This window comes from Nelumbo nucifera, chromosome 8, assembly GCF_055504915.1.
Source record: "Nelumbo nucifera cultivar China Antique chromosome 8, China Antique-T2T, whole genome shotgun sequence".
Classification (NCBI taxonomy): Eukaryota; Viridiplantae; Streptophyta; class Magnoliopsida; order Proteales; family Nelumbonaceae; genus Nelumbo; species Nelumbo nucifera.
In genome coordinates, this window is record NC_142656.1 from 949,558 (window position 1) to 967,890 (window position 18,333).

Consider the following 18,333-nt stretch of genomic DNA (forward strand, 5'->3'; position numbering starts at 1 on the left):
TACTTATAGGCCGAGAAAAAAATAATAAATTGACTTGATTAATTGATCTTAGCCACACATTCAATGGCAGTGCTTTAAAGAAAATAAAAAATGGAAAATAATGAGTCACTGAAGAATAGATTATAGTGTCATGATTTGATTTTACCATAATCCACAATTATTATTATTATTATTTATTAGGTGGAAGTGTAGAACCTCTGTCAAATCTCAACGATGAGAGATACATGGTGTATGAATAATGAATCTACCATGAGCCCAATCAACTCATGACTCAAGAGACAGAGACCCTCAAAGCGGCATGACTCGTTTATTATGAAAATAACACGCTCGAGTGACCGACTCACAACTTTTCAATCTTCAAATATTATTGAACATTGAGAGAGAGAAACGGTAATTACCGGTTGCGGTTTAATCCTTTGAAAGATCAATTTGATTGGTCAAAACTCAATTTCCTTCCTTATTCCCTCCCTCACCTATCCTATTTTTCTCTTAATTTACTGTTTTCCGAATTTTTCGTTCTTTTTTAATTCAAAGAAAATTATTTTTTTACCCCAAAATCCTTATCACCGTAGAAGAACAATAAAAGCTGGACTGCTGGAATCCAGCTCCAAATTCTTGAGAACTTTGATTTTTTTTTAATATTCACGTTTTCTTTTCCTTTTTTCGATCTTGCTAATAAAAAGCCCTTGGGAAAAATCAATTTTCCTACTTTTGTTTTTTTTGTGTGGATTGAGCGGTCATCGTAGCTGTGGTTTTCCTTCGCTCTGAGGATCTGAGCTTATTATTCTCTCTCTCTCTCTCTCTGGTTCTCTGAAGAACAAGAAGAACCATCGATTTCCAGACTTTTCGAGTCTTTTATTCCACTCTTTCCCTCGCTGCTTCAACCTCTCCTTCTATCTCAGGCAAAGAATGTTTTGATTTTTCCGATGTATTTAATTTTTCTAGATCTCTCCGTGTCTGTGTGCGTTAAATCAGATAACCTCTATCTAGAGTTCAACTAGTTTTGAATATCTTTCTTTTCTGTTCCTTTCTAATTTTCAGCTTCCGTATTTCAGTAATCTTCTTTTTTCAATTTCACAAGCTTGGTTTTTAGAGATTAAAAGCTTCTTCATCGGTTCTACATCCATCTTCGCCGCGTTAACTCTTGGGTAGTTCGTTCTCTCCGTCGCCCGCGCATTTGCTTGTGAATGGAGGAAAATGGATTTCATACGGCGTGAGGTGGCCGGAAGAAAATGCTATATTTGAAACAACCTAGCGCTATGTTAGGGTTTCGGAGCTTGGAATTCCGGTGATCTTTTCTCTCGCATGTACGTTTGATTCTTCCCGAGCCTCAGGCTCGGGATCCGAACCATGGCGTCAGAAAGCGAGCCACAGGCTCGGATCAAAGAGGAGCCAGACCCGGGTAGTGGTTATCTGCAAAAATTTCGATTGTACGAGACTCAATCGGTAATTAATTTTTACGAATTCTAAAGTTCTATTTTATTCGTTTTCAATCATTCCTCCTGTTTGATGTTGCGGATATTATCCGAGGATCTACAATTTTATTGTTATGATAGTGTTTGTTACTCCTCCTTAACAGAGATGTATAATGTATTTTCCTTTTCGTGGTTGATACCGAACTTGTTATCCTTTCCCCTTCCGTCTGACCAAGCAGATTGTGATATATTTTCTCGGTTCACTGTTCATTTATTTCTTTATTTTAAAAATAGGGCAATTGTCGAAATGAGATTTTTCTAATTAGGGAAAATTTTCTGGCACCGATACAACTCCTTTGTTTCTTTATCTTCTCATGCATTACTTGGTTTACCATGGCTATGTTTTGTATTTATTTCCATGACTTGTTTATGCATTTTTTCATCATTTGTCTTCCATGGTTTAATATCATTTTGGTTTGTAAATTCCCACAGAAAATTTACACATTTCAAATTGAAATTTTCCATGCCTCAGAAATTTTATTTGATAGGAAGAGACAAGAGTAGAACATTATGGAGAGTATTAAAGATCGACAGATTAGAGCCTTCTGAGCTAAATATTCGTGAAGACTCAACAATTTACACAGAGGGAGAATGCTATGATCTGTTGAAGCGAATTGATGAAGGAAACAGGTCCACTGGTGGACTTAAGTTTGTCACCAGTTGCTATGGAATTGTTGGTATGTAATATCCAGCAGTAAAGTCTTCTGTAATACCTTAATAGACTCTGCTTATGTACATTGCGTCACTTACTGCTGCTTCTTTGCTTAGGATTCATTAAATTTTTGGGACCTTACTACATGCTGCTTATCACAAAAAGAAGGCAGATTGGTTCTATCTGTGGCCATACAGTATATTCCATCGCCAAGAGCAAGATGATTCCACTTTCGAATTCTTCTATGCAGCCTAATATGGCTAATTCTAAGAATGAGAACAGGTCTTTTGTCCATTCTTCATGTAAATGTGTAATATCAGTGGTACTTCTGAAGAAGACTTTAGGAACTAGTACTAAGAGTAAATCATTGTCCCCATGTGTACAGATGTGTAGTGTCTTCTGATGTTATTCTTTTATTATTGGCTTCTATTTTACCATGTTGGGGGAAATAATCTGAAAGTCAGACTTTCATAGTATTTCAAGCTATATTGGTTTTGGGGGTAAATATTCAAATTTTGCACTTGCATGAATATAAATCAATTTTGTTGAACTATCCACCTTAAGATGATCCTATGTATTTCTTGTGGTTAGGGTTGTTTTAATGAAAGATGAGAATGTATTAAATAAACTATTTATACATCTCAGTATTGTGCTCCTTTTAGTTATTACAATTTTCTTAAAGGCCTTGTGCCATTTTGATTTCTGCAAATGTTCCAAGTTAAAATTCTTGCTGTTGTGAGATTAGTAGTACATTATGAGTGAAACAAGGTGTGTTATCAGGATTTTCAGAATGCAGGTTAATTCCCCAACCCCCATGATGGGTTTAGCTTTTAAAAGATAACTTTTGTGCAGTTTAATATTTCTGTTCTAGCTTTGGTTAAGCTTTGGATGGTGAGTAATCATTTGCATTATGTTTTTTGTTTCTTATTGATGACATAGATACAAGAAGCTCCTGTGCACAGTGGATCTTACAAAGGACTTCTTTTTCAGCTACTCATACCATGTTATGCATAGTCTTCAAAAGAACTTGTGTGATCATGAGACAGGGCAGGTAGTCTATGAAAAAATGTTTGTCTGGAATGAGTTCTTGACTCGGGGAATTCGGAATCACCTCAAGAATACCCTTTGGACAGTTGCATTAGTCTATGGTTTTTTTAAACAGGTAAAGTATTTGGTATAGTGATTTGAGGATGAACTTATTAATACTTAAACTCATGATTTTCCTTCCAAGAATAAAAAAAATTAAGCTCATTAAACAGAGGTAGCTGGATTTAAAATGTTCTATTCAAGGTTCCACTTATCCAGGTAGATTATTTGGCAAAACTGTTCCTCTAGTCAACCTACTGTAATGAAACTTTTTAAGTTCTTTATCAGGGTGGATTTGAGCCAACCTGGGCCAATTATCTATCTTTCAAGCTCTGCTTGGCAGAAAAATGTGAGGCTCGAGTTTGGGCTTGAGCTAGAAACATAGGCTCAAATTCAGCTCAACTAAAATGCTCATGAATTTGAGCTTGTCTTGTCTCAAGATCAACAGTGAGCCATTATTTATATAAAAAACAAAAAGTTATACATGTTAAAAATTATACATATAAAATATTATATATGCAAAGAATTATTTATTATTATACATTTAAGAATTAAAAATATTAAATATAGTATAAGCTCGATCAAGCTTTGAGCTTCACCAGTTGAGCTTCATAGGTCTCAAACTTGGCTCAAAGCACAGTTTAGACCGAGACAAATTGGGCTTTTCATGAGTTGATCTTGAATAGCTTGTGAAATGCTCTATTCATATACAGCCTTAGTGCTGTCATATTTTTTGGTTGTTTCTCATCCTGGAATTTCTTATAAAAAATCTTATTTGTGCATTTTAACCTTGTGATCCTTTGCCATCCCAAGTCGCTTTCCTGTGCCTTTTGAATTTAACTCAACTCAGCATTAATCCCTATTCCTAAGTCCTAACTATTTGGAGTTTAATTGCTTCACTTTATTGTGCTTTATCAAGAAATTTTCCTGGTGTTTGAGTTCATTTATGTAATTTTTAATACAATAGAAGAACTTTTATTATATTTGTTCTATGGAATCATTGGAATATGCCAATTTTCATATGCTGACTTTGCTTGAACGAGCATACACATAGTTATTTGTGCGTGTTTGATTGCTACAAGCATGTGCTATGATAGGTTAATGATGAATTTGTGCTTTGTGAAACCAGGATAAGTTTTCAATATCTGGGAGGGAGTTCAAGTTGACACTCATTGCTAGGCGTTCACGTCATTTTGCTGGCACCAGGTTCAGACAAACTGAAGCTTGTAAATTGTATTTTAGATTCTTGTGATTACTGACAAGCATGTTTTTCAACGATGGAGAATGTTCTTAACAGTGAAGTTTTCTTCAGGATAAAAATAAAAAAACCAAGGCAAACCAAGGCACTGTAATATTGACTTTTAATGGAATTGTGAGTGTATAGTAATGTTTATAAAATGTTGAGGAGTCACATTTTCTGGGGCTCAGGCCAGATATAGGGTGCAAGGACTATTAGAATTGCCTAGACACATCACACATCCAGGCCATTATGCTTGACATATAGACCTGGACAAGTTCTAGGTCAGGCCAAACTGGATAAGAAAATTTAGCTGCCATTATACGACAACTTGGAATCCATATAGAAATTAACAAGATGTACAGGCTGGGCTGGACCTAGCAGGTAATGACACTCAACACATTTGTGGAGTTTTTTTTTTTTTGGGGGGGGTAATAAAATAAAATTGGATCAGAATAAAAAAGAAGATTACGAGAAAGGTGATAAGAAGTCACCTGAAAGTAGAAAAGAAGCTCTACACTCGTTGAAGCCACTAAACTCATCACTTCTCACAACCAAACACCCAACACACACATGAAAAAATTAAACCAAAAGAGAAACTTATCCCTCCAAACAGCTCCAATTAATTAATAAATTATACATCCCACAAAACATCTCCCTCCCAAGGCACACTTAACCAACCACCTGGCCACCCCAACTTCAGACACACCCACCCCTAGACAGACTGACAATAGCAAACATCTAAGAACATTTAACACCACCTCTCTTTAATTCTTTCTCAGCTACTCAGCTTCATCAAATGCACGAGAAAAAAAAACCTTGTTATTTTTTTTAAGAACTTTCTTGGCTTTTTTCACTTCTTTATTAGGCCCTGCCAAATAAACCTCCTATCAACCTGGCAAAAACGTTTAAGAGCTGAATAGCTTCATGTATCTTATCCCTTCTAAAGCATCTTACTGCATAAGGGATCTTCCTAACATCCACATCCTTCAGATCTTTAGAATTATCAGTAATACTGTCCAACTCCAAAACCACCTTTATTTGAAGGTAAATGCAAAAGAAAATTTTATTAGAGAAGAAGGAAAAACACTTACACCCAGGTGATAATATTATCACCCGAAAGAAACAAACTCAAAAGCACCCCACCCGAACCCTTCAAATTTTTCAATCACAAATTGCTTTCCCAACCCTTACAAACAAAAAAACAAGGCACTATAAATACCAATACATTGACACCCAGTCAAAATCTTTATTAGAATCCCAAACCAGCAATGAAACTAACATCCTTCACCAATCACCTTTGCCCCTTGAAGCTTTATTTGTTCAAAGGATTTTTCTTCTAATTTCTGTAAAATTTTTCTCACAATTTCTCCCCTTCCCATAAAAGATAACTCTAAAATCTCGCTAACTTGTACTTCAGCTTCCACAACAGAATCTAGACAGGAGGGTGAATGTGACATTCAGTTCTTTAATACAGAAGAAAAGCGGTGCAGTGAACATAACAGAATTCAGGCCAATTAGTTTGTTGAGCAGCCCCTACAAACTATTGGCAAAAGTACTGGCAGGTAGGCTGAGAAAAGTGATTCAGGAGGTGATAGGGGAGACTCAGGTGTCCTTTGTAGAAGGTAGATTCTGGATGGGGTCTTGGTGGCTAGTGGATGTATAGACTCAAGGTTAAGAAGTGGAAGACCAGGCTTGGTTTGTAAGCTAGACATAGAAAAGGCTTATGACCATGTTGAATGGGGATTCTTGGAGGAAATGCGAAGGTTGATGGGGTTTGAGGAGGTCTGGATGGGTTGGATTAATGGGTGCATTTCTTGAACCTCCTTCTCATTGTTAATTAATGGTGTGTCATCGGAATTATTTCAAGCCTCTAGAGGGCTGAGGCAAGGGGATCCACTCTCCCCTTTCCTGTTTGTCATAGTCATGGAGGCACTTAACTTGATCATGAAGAAAGGAGTGCAAAGGGGATGGATAGAAGGATTCAATGTTGGAAATGAAGGTCTGAGTATCAATCATCTACAATAAGTTGATACCCTAATTTTCCTAGACGCTTCAGCAATTCAAGTCCTGAACCTAAGAGCTATCGTAGCCAATTTTGAGATGTTGACTGACCTAAAGGTGAACTTAGAGAAGTGCTTTTTGATAGGAATTGGGGACTTCAGAGCTGAGGTGGTGAGACAGTATTCAGAGGTGCTGGGATGTAAGGTAGGGGAGCTGCCTTTCGTTTATCTTGGGTTACCGTTGGGAGCAAGGGCATTATCAAGTAGTATATGGAAACCTTTATTAGGTGGAGAGGAGGTTAAACAGATGGAAAGCCAAGTACCTATCTTTGGGTGGGAGAATCACACTCATCAAGAGTGTTCTGTCAAGCCTACCAACATATTACCTTTCCCTCTTGAAAGTCCCCATAGAAGTTGCTGCAAGGGTGGAAAAAATTCAGTGGGACTTTCTATGGGAAGGGGTGGGGGGGACTAAAAAAGTCCACCTGGTTAAGTGGGAGAAGGTGTGTAGATCAAAGGAGGGGGGAGGCTTAGGGCTAAGGAGGGTAAAGCTATTTAATAAAGCTCTGTTAGACAATTAGAGAAATAGCTATGGAGGTTTGGGCAAGAGCTCCTATGGGGTGATGAGGTTCGGGTGGGAATCTAGGGTGGTAAGAAGTTCCTATGGGGTGAGTGTATGGAAGGGAATCATGAGCTTCAATCATAATTTCAGAAGCTTAGCTAAGTTTAAAGTGGAGGAAGGCTTTAGGGTAAGGTTTTGGGAAGATGAGTGGTTGGAGGTGGGAAGATTATGTGAGGTATGTCCTAGACTTTATAAATTGACAGATCAGCATGTACCTATTGAGCAGTGTTATGAGTGGAGGGGGGAGAAAGTGGTCTGGAGTCCAAAGTTTAGAAGACCTTTATTGGACCAAGAAGTGGAAAAATGCATTCAGCTATTGGAGAAATTGGAAGAGGCTAACATTTCCAGAGATACATCAGATGGTTTATGGTGGAAAGATTGCAAAGAAGGATGATTTTCAGTTAAATCCTTTTACAAGGCTCTGCTGAGAGATGGTAGGGATTCAGATCGGATGAAGGGGTGTGTGGGGCAATCCTGTTCCCCCAAGGGTAGAGGCTTTTGTGTGGCTGGTGGCACATGATAGTATCTTAACTAGCGATCATCTGAAATCCAGAGGCTTGCAGCTTGCAAGTTGTTAGGAAACAGTTCTCCACTTATTCTTTTCATGCAATGTGGCAAACTTTATGTGGAAGTTTTTCTCTCATCTGTTCGGAGTGGCTGCTTTTCATTCAGCAATGTCTGCAGAAAATTTTGTGGAGCTGTATTCCATTTGCAGTGTGTTGGGCCATTTGGAAAGAAAGGAACAGAAGGGTATTTGAAGACACAAGTAAAAAAATATAGAATATCTGATAGCAGGAGTGGGCAATATGACTTCTGCCTGGGCCCCAAGTCTTCCAGAGTTTGACCAATACACAAGGAAGATCTGTTAGAGAACTTCTGGAATACTTTGGATTTGAATCCATGTAATTTTGATTCATTTTCAGTGTAATTCTGTTAAGCAGATGGTTTGTCATCTAGACAACCAGTATTTTGAGATGTACTGCATCTTTTTCAATTTATTGAATTTGCTTTTTATTCTTCAAAAGAGAACCTTTTCCAAGTTTAAATTTCTTTCACCTTTCCTCACTCTATCAATATTCACCTCCTCAACATTCGCCACCCCTTCTGCATTCTCTTCAGCTAAATTGAGCTTATCCTGCATCTACTTTTCCCATGGAAAAACTTATTTTTTGACTACTAGAAATAGGTTCCAAAGCCTCCATGTCCAAAGCTTCTTCCAAAGGATTCGATTCACAACTGGTCTTTGTTAAATGCTGTAATCTTGATTTGATTTTCATCCCCTTCATCTTATATATTCTCTTGAATCTACTACAAGGACCATCCCCAACAAGATCTTCCTTCAAATGATGGAAAACTTTGCTGACATGAACCAACTGACAATTGCAAGATCCTTTTGATTTTTTCAATCCCCTACAGTGAAACCATCAGTACTAGGATCTTCCAGTGAAATTACATACCTTTTCCTTCCTATGTCCACCCCAACTTTCTTACAAAAACTTGTGTAACAGAAGCTGAGCCAATCATTTCTGCCTCGCACATAATCCCATGATCCAAGGGCCTCAAACCTTCTACATTTTCCTTAGCCATTTCACTGTTTCCATTCTCAAATGCAGGCAAATCAGTTTTCAAAGCACTGAAACAAGAATAATTTTCTAGATCACCCACCATTGAAAGTCTCAAACTCCAAAACCACTTTTTTCTTAAAAGTCTCGAATTCAACCCCCTCTCCACACTCTACCAGTCAGACCAATGATTCCAGTTGCACTCGTATTGCCGAAAGCTTAAGCAACACCTAAATTAAAACCCTTTTCTTCGGGAGCCAGATTATCCTACACTTCTGTTAACACCTTCCTTTCAAACTCTTCACCAAAAAAAATCCCAATATTTTACTTACCTCCGCCACTTTATTCACAATTTTCTTCAAATCAGCCTCTCTTCCAACTGAATGTGTTTCGTCAACAACAACCAAATCTGGTTGATCAACTTCCTCTTCCTTAATCTTCTTCATTATCTCTGTCTTCAATTAAAGGTTTTGTTCTAAAGTTCAACCTCTTTTTGTGCCCCTGATCCTCCTTACCACACTAACGGCCTTTCTCATCCACCCTATTAACCATGTTCAACTCCTCAATTTCTCCATCCTTCTTAGGTTCTCCCATCCTTGTTATTGCCTGCCTAATTTCCTTTTGATTTTTAGCAGAACCAATCTCATCCAGTCCTCCTGAACGTCCCTCTTCACCCCTTCTCCCCCCTCTTTCCCTTAAAATTATTGAGATCTTGCTTTGCTTAGACCTTTCCATCCCCTAATGATCAACCCCTTTTACACCATCTTCTATCAACCGCTCCTTCATCGAACCACTTTGACAACCAACCCCCTGAAATTTGCCCTTTCCAATATTTATTTCTAAATCCCCACCTTCCTCAAAAAAGCCAACCTCCCTAGTTATCAGCTTATTGCCTCTTTCATGGTGAACAGCTCCCTGCAATCCTTCTTGGGCCTGGACATTTTGTCTAGACACTGCATTCAACCCACCCTTCGCATCTACTGTTTTGTGAATAGAAATTGGACACCCGACCTACTGCTTTAGAATGAGCCATCCCGATACCATCTTCAGACCTTCATGACCCAATCTCTACATCTCCACCTCTCCTAATGATGTTGCTCTTTCCACCTCTCCATCTCCACCTCCTCTTGGCATTTATTTTGGTTTTGCATTAATTCCAGAGATGACGTAGCAACTATCCTCACCATGTTCTGATCTAAGAACCACTGCAGCTGACCACTCTGAGAGAGCTTTGCTCTCCACAGCAGTACTTAGCTTTCCATTTCATTGATTTCTATTTTCAAGCGATAACCCAAATCCACTTTTCTTCCTTTTTGCCTTTTTTGGTCTATTTTTACCTATAGCCTGATCACATTTAGCATTTAGAGAGATGTGTTGTATGAAGATATTTGCTAATTTCTGAGGAGGTTTCTATGACTGGATTTTGGTTATAAATAAATACCATGCCTAATGTGCATCAAGAGGTTTCTAAGACTGCAACTGTTTTTAATAACTCCTTTGCTGTTGGTATTCGGATTGAGGTCCACTTCTTCCATGGCTCTTGTTATTAATTTATGATGACTAAGCATTATAGCTTTTCAATATTTAAATAAACCAAAGGGTAATTTTTAATTGAGGCAATTTTTTTGTCTTATCATAATTTGTTAATATGGTGGTTAATTCATTTATGTATTTGTTCTGGTATAAGAATTATAGTCCTTAATTCTTGTAACATGATACATATAGCCTTGTACTGTTATAAGGTAAGACCAAAATTTTAGTGTTCGCATATGTCATCCTATTTGAATTCAGGGCTAGTTTTAGGAAAATGAGGACTTCTGATGCCTAATCTTCATGCTTCAATACTTCCTTTTTTTGCCTTCTATAAAGCATTCTACAATAGCCATTTCTTCCTGAATATACAGAAATCATTTGATCGTGGTTCACTATCTCACATATGTGCCCTAAAAATGTTGGGTTTATAAAACCACATCCCTGCATGTGGAGTTTGATTAGGAATTTTAAATAACCCTTTTTCCCAATAATATCCTTAGTTTTTTCTACATGCTATTGATTTTGAAACTCGACATGCTTTTTACTCTTGTTGTAGGTATCTGAAACGAGGTGTAAATGAGAAAGGTAGAGTAGCTAATGATGTTGAGACAGAACAAATTGTTTGTGAAGATGTTCCTGAAGGATCTTCAACGCAAATAAGTTCTGTTGTGCAGAACCGAGGCTCAATACCCCTTTTCTGGTCCCAAGAAACATCCCGCTTGAACATTAAACCTGACATTATTTGTATGTGTCAAGCTTGTTGAAATTGAAAATAAATGAATTTTATAGGTAATTTAAAGAAATGTACATAAGCTATATTATCTTATAACTTGCATCTCATTCTCATTCAGTGTCAAGGAAGGACCAAAATTATGAAGCTACCAGACTTCATTTTGAGAATCTTGTTAAGAGATATGGAAACCCAATAATCATTTTGAATTTGATTAAGGTAAGTTCCTTTATATTCATTACTGACTGGAATGTAATCTGTAATCATTTACAAAGCTTCAATAATAGAAGTTTCTCCACTATATTTATCCTTTCTTTCATTTATTTTTATTAATATATGGTTGGCTGTGGACAGACACATGAGAAGAAGCCCCGGGAATCTATACTCCGGGCCGAATTTGCTAATGCAATTGATTTTATTAATAAAGATCTATCAGAGGATAGTCGCTTAAAGTTCCTTCATTGGGATCTGAATAAACATTCTAGGAGGTGGATGACTTTTATATTTTCTCTTTGGATTTCTTATATTTTGTTGAAGTTCTGTTTTAGTAACATAATCTGACTTCAAATAACCTGGATTTTTTTTTCAGCAAAGCAGCAAATGTTTTGGCTCTACTAGGCAAAGTGGCTGCATATGCATTGAACTTTACAGGCTTTTTTTATTGTCAAATAATGCCTACTTTGAAAACTGAAGGGTGTTTAAAGTGGCCCCACTTCAAGTGAGTATTAATAAAAAGTGCATCAACTATTTTTGCCAGATTGTACTTTTGGAAAAGCATTCTGTTTAGATTTTAGTTTTGCTGACTATGATTTTTTTTATCAGCAAGAAAAAATTTCTTTATTGAACTCTGAGATTAGATACAAGTGTTTTAGCTACTCAGTAGCCCAAATTTATCAGAATACTGCTTGCCCCCAATGCTTAGATTTGATAGTTCCCTGTTTTACCACTAACAGATTTCAACATTGCCCAAAATAAAGTTGATCTATCATCTCCCTGTTTTGCTTGGACATCCTTCACCCCATTTGTTGCCCTTTTAATCCAGCCAAAACTATTGTTCAAACTCTTTCCAATAAAGTCAATTTCCCTAGACATAGATCTGTATTTCCAAAGGGCTGAATTGGTTTTCTTAGCCCAAGAAATAACCAATAAGGACTCTCCCAATGTGTTAAAAGCGCAAGGGCCATTTTGCGCCTGAGGCGCAAGGCAAGGCGCACGCCTTTTTGAGGCAAGGCGCACAATTAAAAAAAAAGCTAAAAATTCAAAAAAATAAAAAAAGCAAAAAAATCAAAAAAATTATAAAACATAATATTAATAAAAATATACACTTAAGTTTTAAAATAAATGTTCTAAAAAACCTAGTATCTAAAATTAAAATACATAAATATAATATGTAAAGCATATTCAATTGAGAATTTAAAAATGAAATCAAACATATAAAACATTTTCAAGCATATAAAACCCACAATCTCTTTTTTTTTCTCAATTGCATCAAGTAGGTAATGTGACATATTACATTCCTAATTCTACGAGCCGCCTTTGTGCCACGCCCCTCGAGGCAAGCCCAAACAAATTCATGTTAGGGCCTTAAATTCTTAGTTTTCACACAAAAAAGATAATAATTTTATAGTTTTAATTGCTTTTAAGAAGATATTTTATGAGGATGAATGAATGCACAACAGTGAACTAAGAATTTAAGACCCTAACATGGACTTGTTTGGGCTAGCTCAAGGGGCATGGCATGGGGGCCTGGGGGCGGAGCCCCCGGCCCAGCCGCCAGACTCAGAAAAAAGGAAAAAGTGGGAAATTATCAAAAGGCGCACGCTTGGGCTATGGTGCAAGGTGCACCAGGTGCACGCCTAGGCGCACTAGGCGTGCGCCTTTTGAATGGGTTGTGCCTAGGACCTGGGCGAGGCGCCTACCCTAAAATGCACCTTGCTTATGCGCCTAGGCGTGCCTTTTAAATCATTGGACTCTCCTACTTCCAGTTCTCTAATTCGTAGTTGTACTGCTTGTTCTAATCCTTGTAGAAGAGCCATTATCTCAGCCTTAACCAAGTCTCTGAATCCAATTGGTCCCAATCCCAAAGAACAAAGCCACTAAAACTTCTTTATGGTTTCTAAAGACTACCCTGCCCTCCCCAGATTGCCAAAGGAGTTGCCATCAAAGTTTAGTTTTAGTTTGTCGACTTTAGAGGTATCCAAGGTTCAAAATATCAATATACTGGCGTATCGGGCGAATCGATACAGTGTTTCAGGCCCTTTTTTTATTTTTTTTTCAACCGGTTCAGGGTGGCCGGTTTAGGTCTCCTCTACCCCCTGAACCGGTCAGACCTTCGATACACCCATTGTAGGGGCATATCGGAGGGGTCACAGAACGATATGTATTGGCCGATATGGGACGATACGTGTCAATACTTTGAACCTTGGAGGTATCCATTTCATTCTCATGACTTCCTTGTGTGTTTGTTTGTATCACTTCAAATCATTTCCATAACAAGTCATTTGTAGAGAAATTTCTGAAAAGTTCTAATGTTTTTGCCCAATGTGCAGCTCTTACTTAAATGGTTTTGATCACTTTTTCCTTTGACTTGTTCTTCTCATTGAAGATCCTTTGGTTTCTTTATTCCTAAATATTCCACACCAAAGCTGCTCTTGTTATCCTCCACAAACATCTTCCCCTTTTTTCTGTTGCCTCAGAAGTTGGAGTCGAACAAACTAACCACATCCTATGGGGGAACCCATCTGCAACCAAAGAGAGGACGAAAGTATTTACGAATGCAAGTCCCAAAAGAGCAAGAGATTAGTAAATGAGGAAGGGTCTCACTACTAGCCTTACTAAAGAAACACGTATGAGGAGAGAGGCAAGTAACTTGGCTTTCTTTTCTTTAGCATGTTACAAGTCTTAATCTTTCCAAGGAACATCTCCCAACAAAGAGCCTACACTGTAGGAGGGTTGGTTTACACCAAATTTCTCTCATAGGGAGTGTCTTCCCCATAGGACCATGAGGTGAGGGGTACCAAATTCTGCTATCCAAAAGATTTTGGTCCAACTAAACTTTTTTCCAAAAAAGAGATTAGGAGAATAAGCGTTCCACATTCAAAATCCCTTAACCTCCTTCTGAAACCAAAGTCCCAGTTTAACCCGTGTTTTGAGGGCAAGCCAAAAATTGAAACATGTTCAGTCTTATGATTTGATAACGAGTGTTGGGAATTGCAACTTAAGTGGTAGGTCCCCAAGCCAGAGGTCTTCCCAAAATAAGACTCTATTCCCAGAACCCACATCAAAACGAAAGTAGTTTAGAATGAGGTGCTAGTTTTGCATCCCAGCCATTGTCCGCTACACCATTAATGCTTTTAATAACCTTGTGCCACAGTCTATCTCCTTCTAAGGGGAATCTCCAAAGCCATTTTCCTAGAAGAGCTGTAATTTTTGCAATCAAATTCCCAATACCTAACCCTCCTTGCTCTTTTGATTTAAACACTTGTTCCCACTTTACCAAATGGTCTTTCTTTTCTTCTGCCGGTTCCCACAAGAAGTCCCTCATCAATTTTTCTAGGTAATTGTCTATTTTTTGTTGAGATCCTAAACATGGACACTGGACAAGTAGTAAGTGGGAAAATTTGCTAGGGTGGATTTGATCAAAGTGATTCTTCCTCCCAAAAGATAGCTTCTCTACCACAAAGATGAGTTTTTTGCAAATCTTTCAACTGTTTTCCAGAAGCTATCTGCTCTTGGGTTTCCTCCCAATGGCAAATCAAGATACTCTAGGGGCCAGTTTTCACCTCACAATCTAAGATTTCAGCTATCCAAAGAATATCTTCCTCTCCCAAGTTAACCCCGCCACACCACTCTTTTCCCAGTTGACTCTTCAATTTGATATCCTTTGGAAGCGATCAGCTTAAGGCTCTGAATTTCCTTGAATTGAGATTTGTATAGTTCTCACAGTAGATAATTATGTCATCTACAAATTGCAAGTGAGTCATGACTGTAATCTGAAGTGCTATACTCGAAGTAGCAAGGAAGAAAAGAGAATGACAGAAAAGAAGAGAATGTCGAACTGTACTAGCCAGTCGACCAGTTCTTTATTTATAGATGAATATAGTACAAGGTACAAGAAATTACTGGGATGCCCCTGATTAGTGATGGGACACCCAGATGACTTAAACATTAAACAGGATTAGGCCCATTAACTCAAGCCCAGTTACAAGATAAGTTAAACATAAGAATGGGCTAATAAGAACTCTTATAAGCCGAACATAACTCTAATATTCTAACACTCCCCCTCAAGCTAAGCATAGATATCAATCATGTTTAGCTTGCCAAGTATGTCCCTGAACTTCGTTGATGCCAGCCCTTTAGTTAATACATCTGCAATCTGCATCTCTGATGGAGTATAAGGCACATAGAGTTCTCCTGAAATAATTCTCTCTGACAAAGTGTCGATCAATTTCAATATGTTTTGTCCTGTCATGCTGCACAGGATTGTTGGCAATGTTGATAGCAGCTTTATTATCACAATACAGCTTGAGAGGACCCTCTGTCTTGATACCAAGTTCATTAAGGAGAATCCTGAGCCATAAGAGTTCAGCAACCCCCTGTGCCATAGCTTGGTATTCTGCTTCTGCACTTGATCTAGCCACAACATTCTGCTTCTTACTACGCCATGTGACTAGGTTTCCTCCCAAGAATGTACAGTAACCTGAGGTTGATTTTCTGTCTCCAACAGACCCAGCCCAATCAGCATCAGTGTAGGCTTCAATTTCAAGTCTGCTGTTTTTTCTGAATAAAATTCCTTTCCCTGGGCAAGTCTTCAAGTATCTGAGGATTCTTTCCACTGCTCTCATATGAGGGGTCTTTGGTGAGTGCATGAATTGACTGACAACATGCACTGCATAGGCAATGTCTGGCCGAGTAAGGGATAAGTATATCAGTTTTCCTACGAACTTTTGGTACCTTTCCTTATCACAGTATTCCTCACCCATTGATTCTTGTAATCCATGGCTTGGTTCTATTGGAGTGTCTGCTGGCCTGCACCCCATCATGTCTGTTTCCTCTAGGAGATCTAGCACATACTTTCTTTGACATATGTAGATTCCTTCTCTTGATCTAGCAACTTCAATTCCAAGAAAGTATCTCAGATTTCCCAGGTCTTTGATCTCAAATTCTGAAGCTAAGAACTCCTTCAGCCTCTTCATCTCTCTCACATCATTTCCAGTAATCACCATATCATCCACATACACAATGAGTGCTATAAGTTTGTCATCCTGTCTCCTTGTAAACAATGTATGATCTGCACTGCTCTGAGTGTACCCTACTTTCTTCATGGCCAAACAAAGTCTCTCAAACCATGCCCGGGGAGATTGCTTCAAACCATATAATGCTTTCCTTAGTTTACATACCTTCTTTCCAACATCATATCCAGGTGGGGGTTCCATGAATACCTCTTCATGAAGATCACCATTTAGGAAGGCATTCTTCACATCCAGCTGATGAAGTTCCCAAGAGAATTTTGCTGCTAGTGACAGTAGAACCCTGATTGTGTTGAGCTTTGCTACTGGGGCAAAGGTTTCCTTATAGTCAATTCCTTCCTTTTGTGTAAACCCCTTTGCCACGAGTTTGGCCTTGTACCTCTCAACTGACCCATCTTCCCTGTGCTTTACTGTGAATACCCACTTGCACCCAACAGTGCCTTTCCCTTCTGGCAGGTCCACCAATTCCCATGTCCTTGCTTTCATTAGGGCTTTCATCTCCTCATTCATGGCTTCTTTCCACCTTGGATCAGATGCCGCCTCTGAATACCTGGAAGGGACACTTACAGAGGAAAGAGCAGACACAAAGGAATGATAGGCAGGGGATAAGTGTGAGTAAAAAACATAATCGGCTATGGGATGCCGAATGGTACAAGAACGAACAGGCTTACGGAGAGCAATAGGAAGATCCAAATCTGAATTGAGTGAATCAGAATTACCTTGGATTGCAGAGACAGATTGATCTGAGTTCAACTGGTTGCAATCATGAGGTTGAGGGGCCTTCTTCCTTCTACTATATGTAAGTATCTCTTTCTCTTGTTTACTGGAACCTTCAGAAGTATCAGCCGAATCTGGAGAAGCAACTGGCACAGTGGAAGTCTCACTAGGTTGACCCGGAATGTTATAGCTAGTAGTAGTGGAAGGTGCTGAAATGGGAACAAAAAAGAAGGGAGAATGAGAATCCTCTTCCAACCCACTACTCTCCCCCTGAAGAGGATTCTGAGAAGACCTGAAATAGGGTTGAAACTCAAAAAAGACTACATCCCTGGTGACATATTTTTTCTTGGAGACAGGATCATAACACTTATACCCCTTCTGCGTAGGAGAGTACCCCAAAAATATTCCCTTTGTAGCCTTAGGATCCAGCTTGGTCTTCTTTGGATCTTTCACATGTATGAAGCATGTACAACCAAAAACCCGCGGGGGAAGAGGAAATTCTGGAAGAGTGGGACACAAAACAGAGAAAGGGGTCTTCATACCCAGTACCTTAGATGGCATCCGATTTATCAGGTATGATGCAGTGAGAACAGCTTGAGACCAATATTGCTTGGGCACATTGTGCTGGAAAAGAAGGGCTCGAGCTGTCTCCAATAGATGTCTGTTCTTGCGCTCAGCGACCCCATTTTGCTGAGGGGTGTAAGCACACGATGATTGATGTAACATACCTGCATCTTCCATGAATGAGTTTAGGGATCTTTCAAAGTATTCAGCTGCATTGTCTGAACGGAATTGCTTGATCTTTTTATCAAATTGTGTTTCAACCATCTTGCAAAACATCATAGTTATCCGGGGAACTTCTTCACGTCCTTTCAACAGATAAATCCAAGTGCACCGAGAATAATGGTCAATAAAACTGATGAAGTAACGGAAGCCATCAATGGAAACAATGGGCGAAGGACCCCAAACATCAGAATGAACCAAGTCAAAAGGGGCTTGAATTTCATTACTAGAAATTGGATACATTGATCTACATTGTTTTGACATTTGACACACATCACAAATTAAACTCTGACTCGAAATGCCCTTACATAATTCGGGAAACACATTGTTAAGGAAGAAAAGGACAAATGACCTAGCCTAGCATGCCACAAGTGCAGCCTAGCTATTGACTCCACACTCTCCGGACTAGTAGTAGAAGCTTGCATGGCTGAGCTGACATCTTCATCAAAGTAGTAGAGGCCCCCATACTCATGACCACTCCCAATCGTTCTCCTCGTCAATCTGTCCTAGAAGACACAATGAGAAGGAAAGAAAGTTATACTGCAGTTCAAGTTTTTTGTAAGCTTTGAAACAGACAACAGATTTGAGGTAAGACTAGGAACATGTAGGACTGATTTAAGAGAGAGATCCTTGCTTAGGTCAACCACCCCCTTTCCAGAGATGGTGGAGAGGGACCCATCAGCT

The 18,333-nt window shown here is 38.7% G+C and overlaps 1 protein-coding gene across 5 annotated transcripts in view; it reads left to right on the top strand.

The window, feature by feature from the left end:
• Window positions 1-611: 611 nt before the first annotated feature.
• Window positions 612-18,333, top strand: part of LOC104600468 (phosphoinositide phosphatase SAC2-like) — a 35,130-nt gene continuing 17,408 nt past the window's right edge. For 2 of the 5 annotated variants that reach the window (XM_088893525.1, XM_088893526.1), the window contains exons 1-10: window positions 612-902; window positions 1,056-1,446; window positions 1,948-2,152; window positions 2,244-2,409; window positions 3,067-3,289; window positions 4,343-4,419; window positions 10,727-10,914; window positions 11,022-11,119; window positions 11,255-11,388; window positions 11,490-11,618. In XM_088893525.1, coding sequence (XP_088749651.1) covers window positions 1,351-1,446; window positions 1,948-2,152; window positions 2,244-2,409; window positions 3,067-3,289; window positions 4,343-4,419; window positions 10,727-10,914; window positions 11,022-11,119; window positions 11,255-11,388; window positions 11,490-11,618 — 1,316 coding nt within the window. In that variant the 5' untranslated portion in view covers window positions 612-902; window positions 1,056-1,350. Of the gene's footprint in view, window positions 1,447-1,947; window positions 2,153-2,243; window positions 2,410-3,066; window positions 3,290-4,342; window positions 4,420-10,726; window positions 10,915-11,021; window positions 11,120-11,254; window positions 11,389-11,489; window positions 11,619-18,333 lie in introns of all 5 variants that reach the window. The other 3 variants (XM_088893527.1, XM_088893529.1, XM_088893528.1) reach the window with 3 other exon arrangements.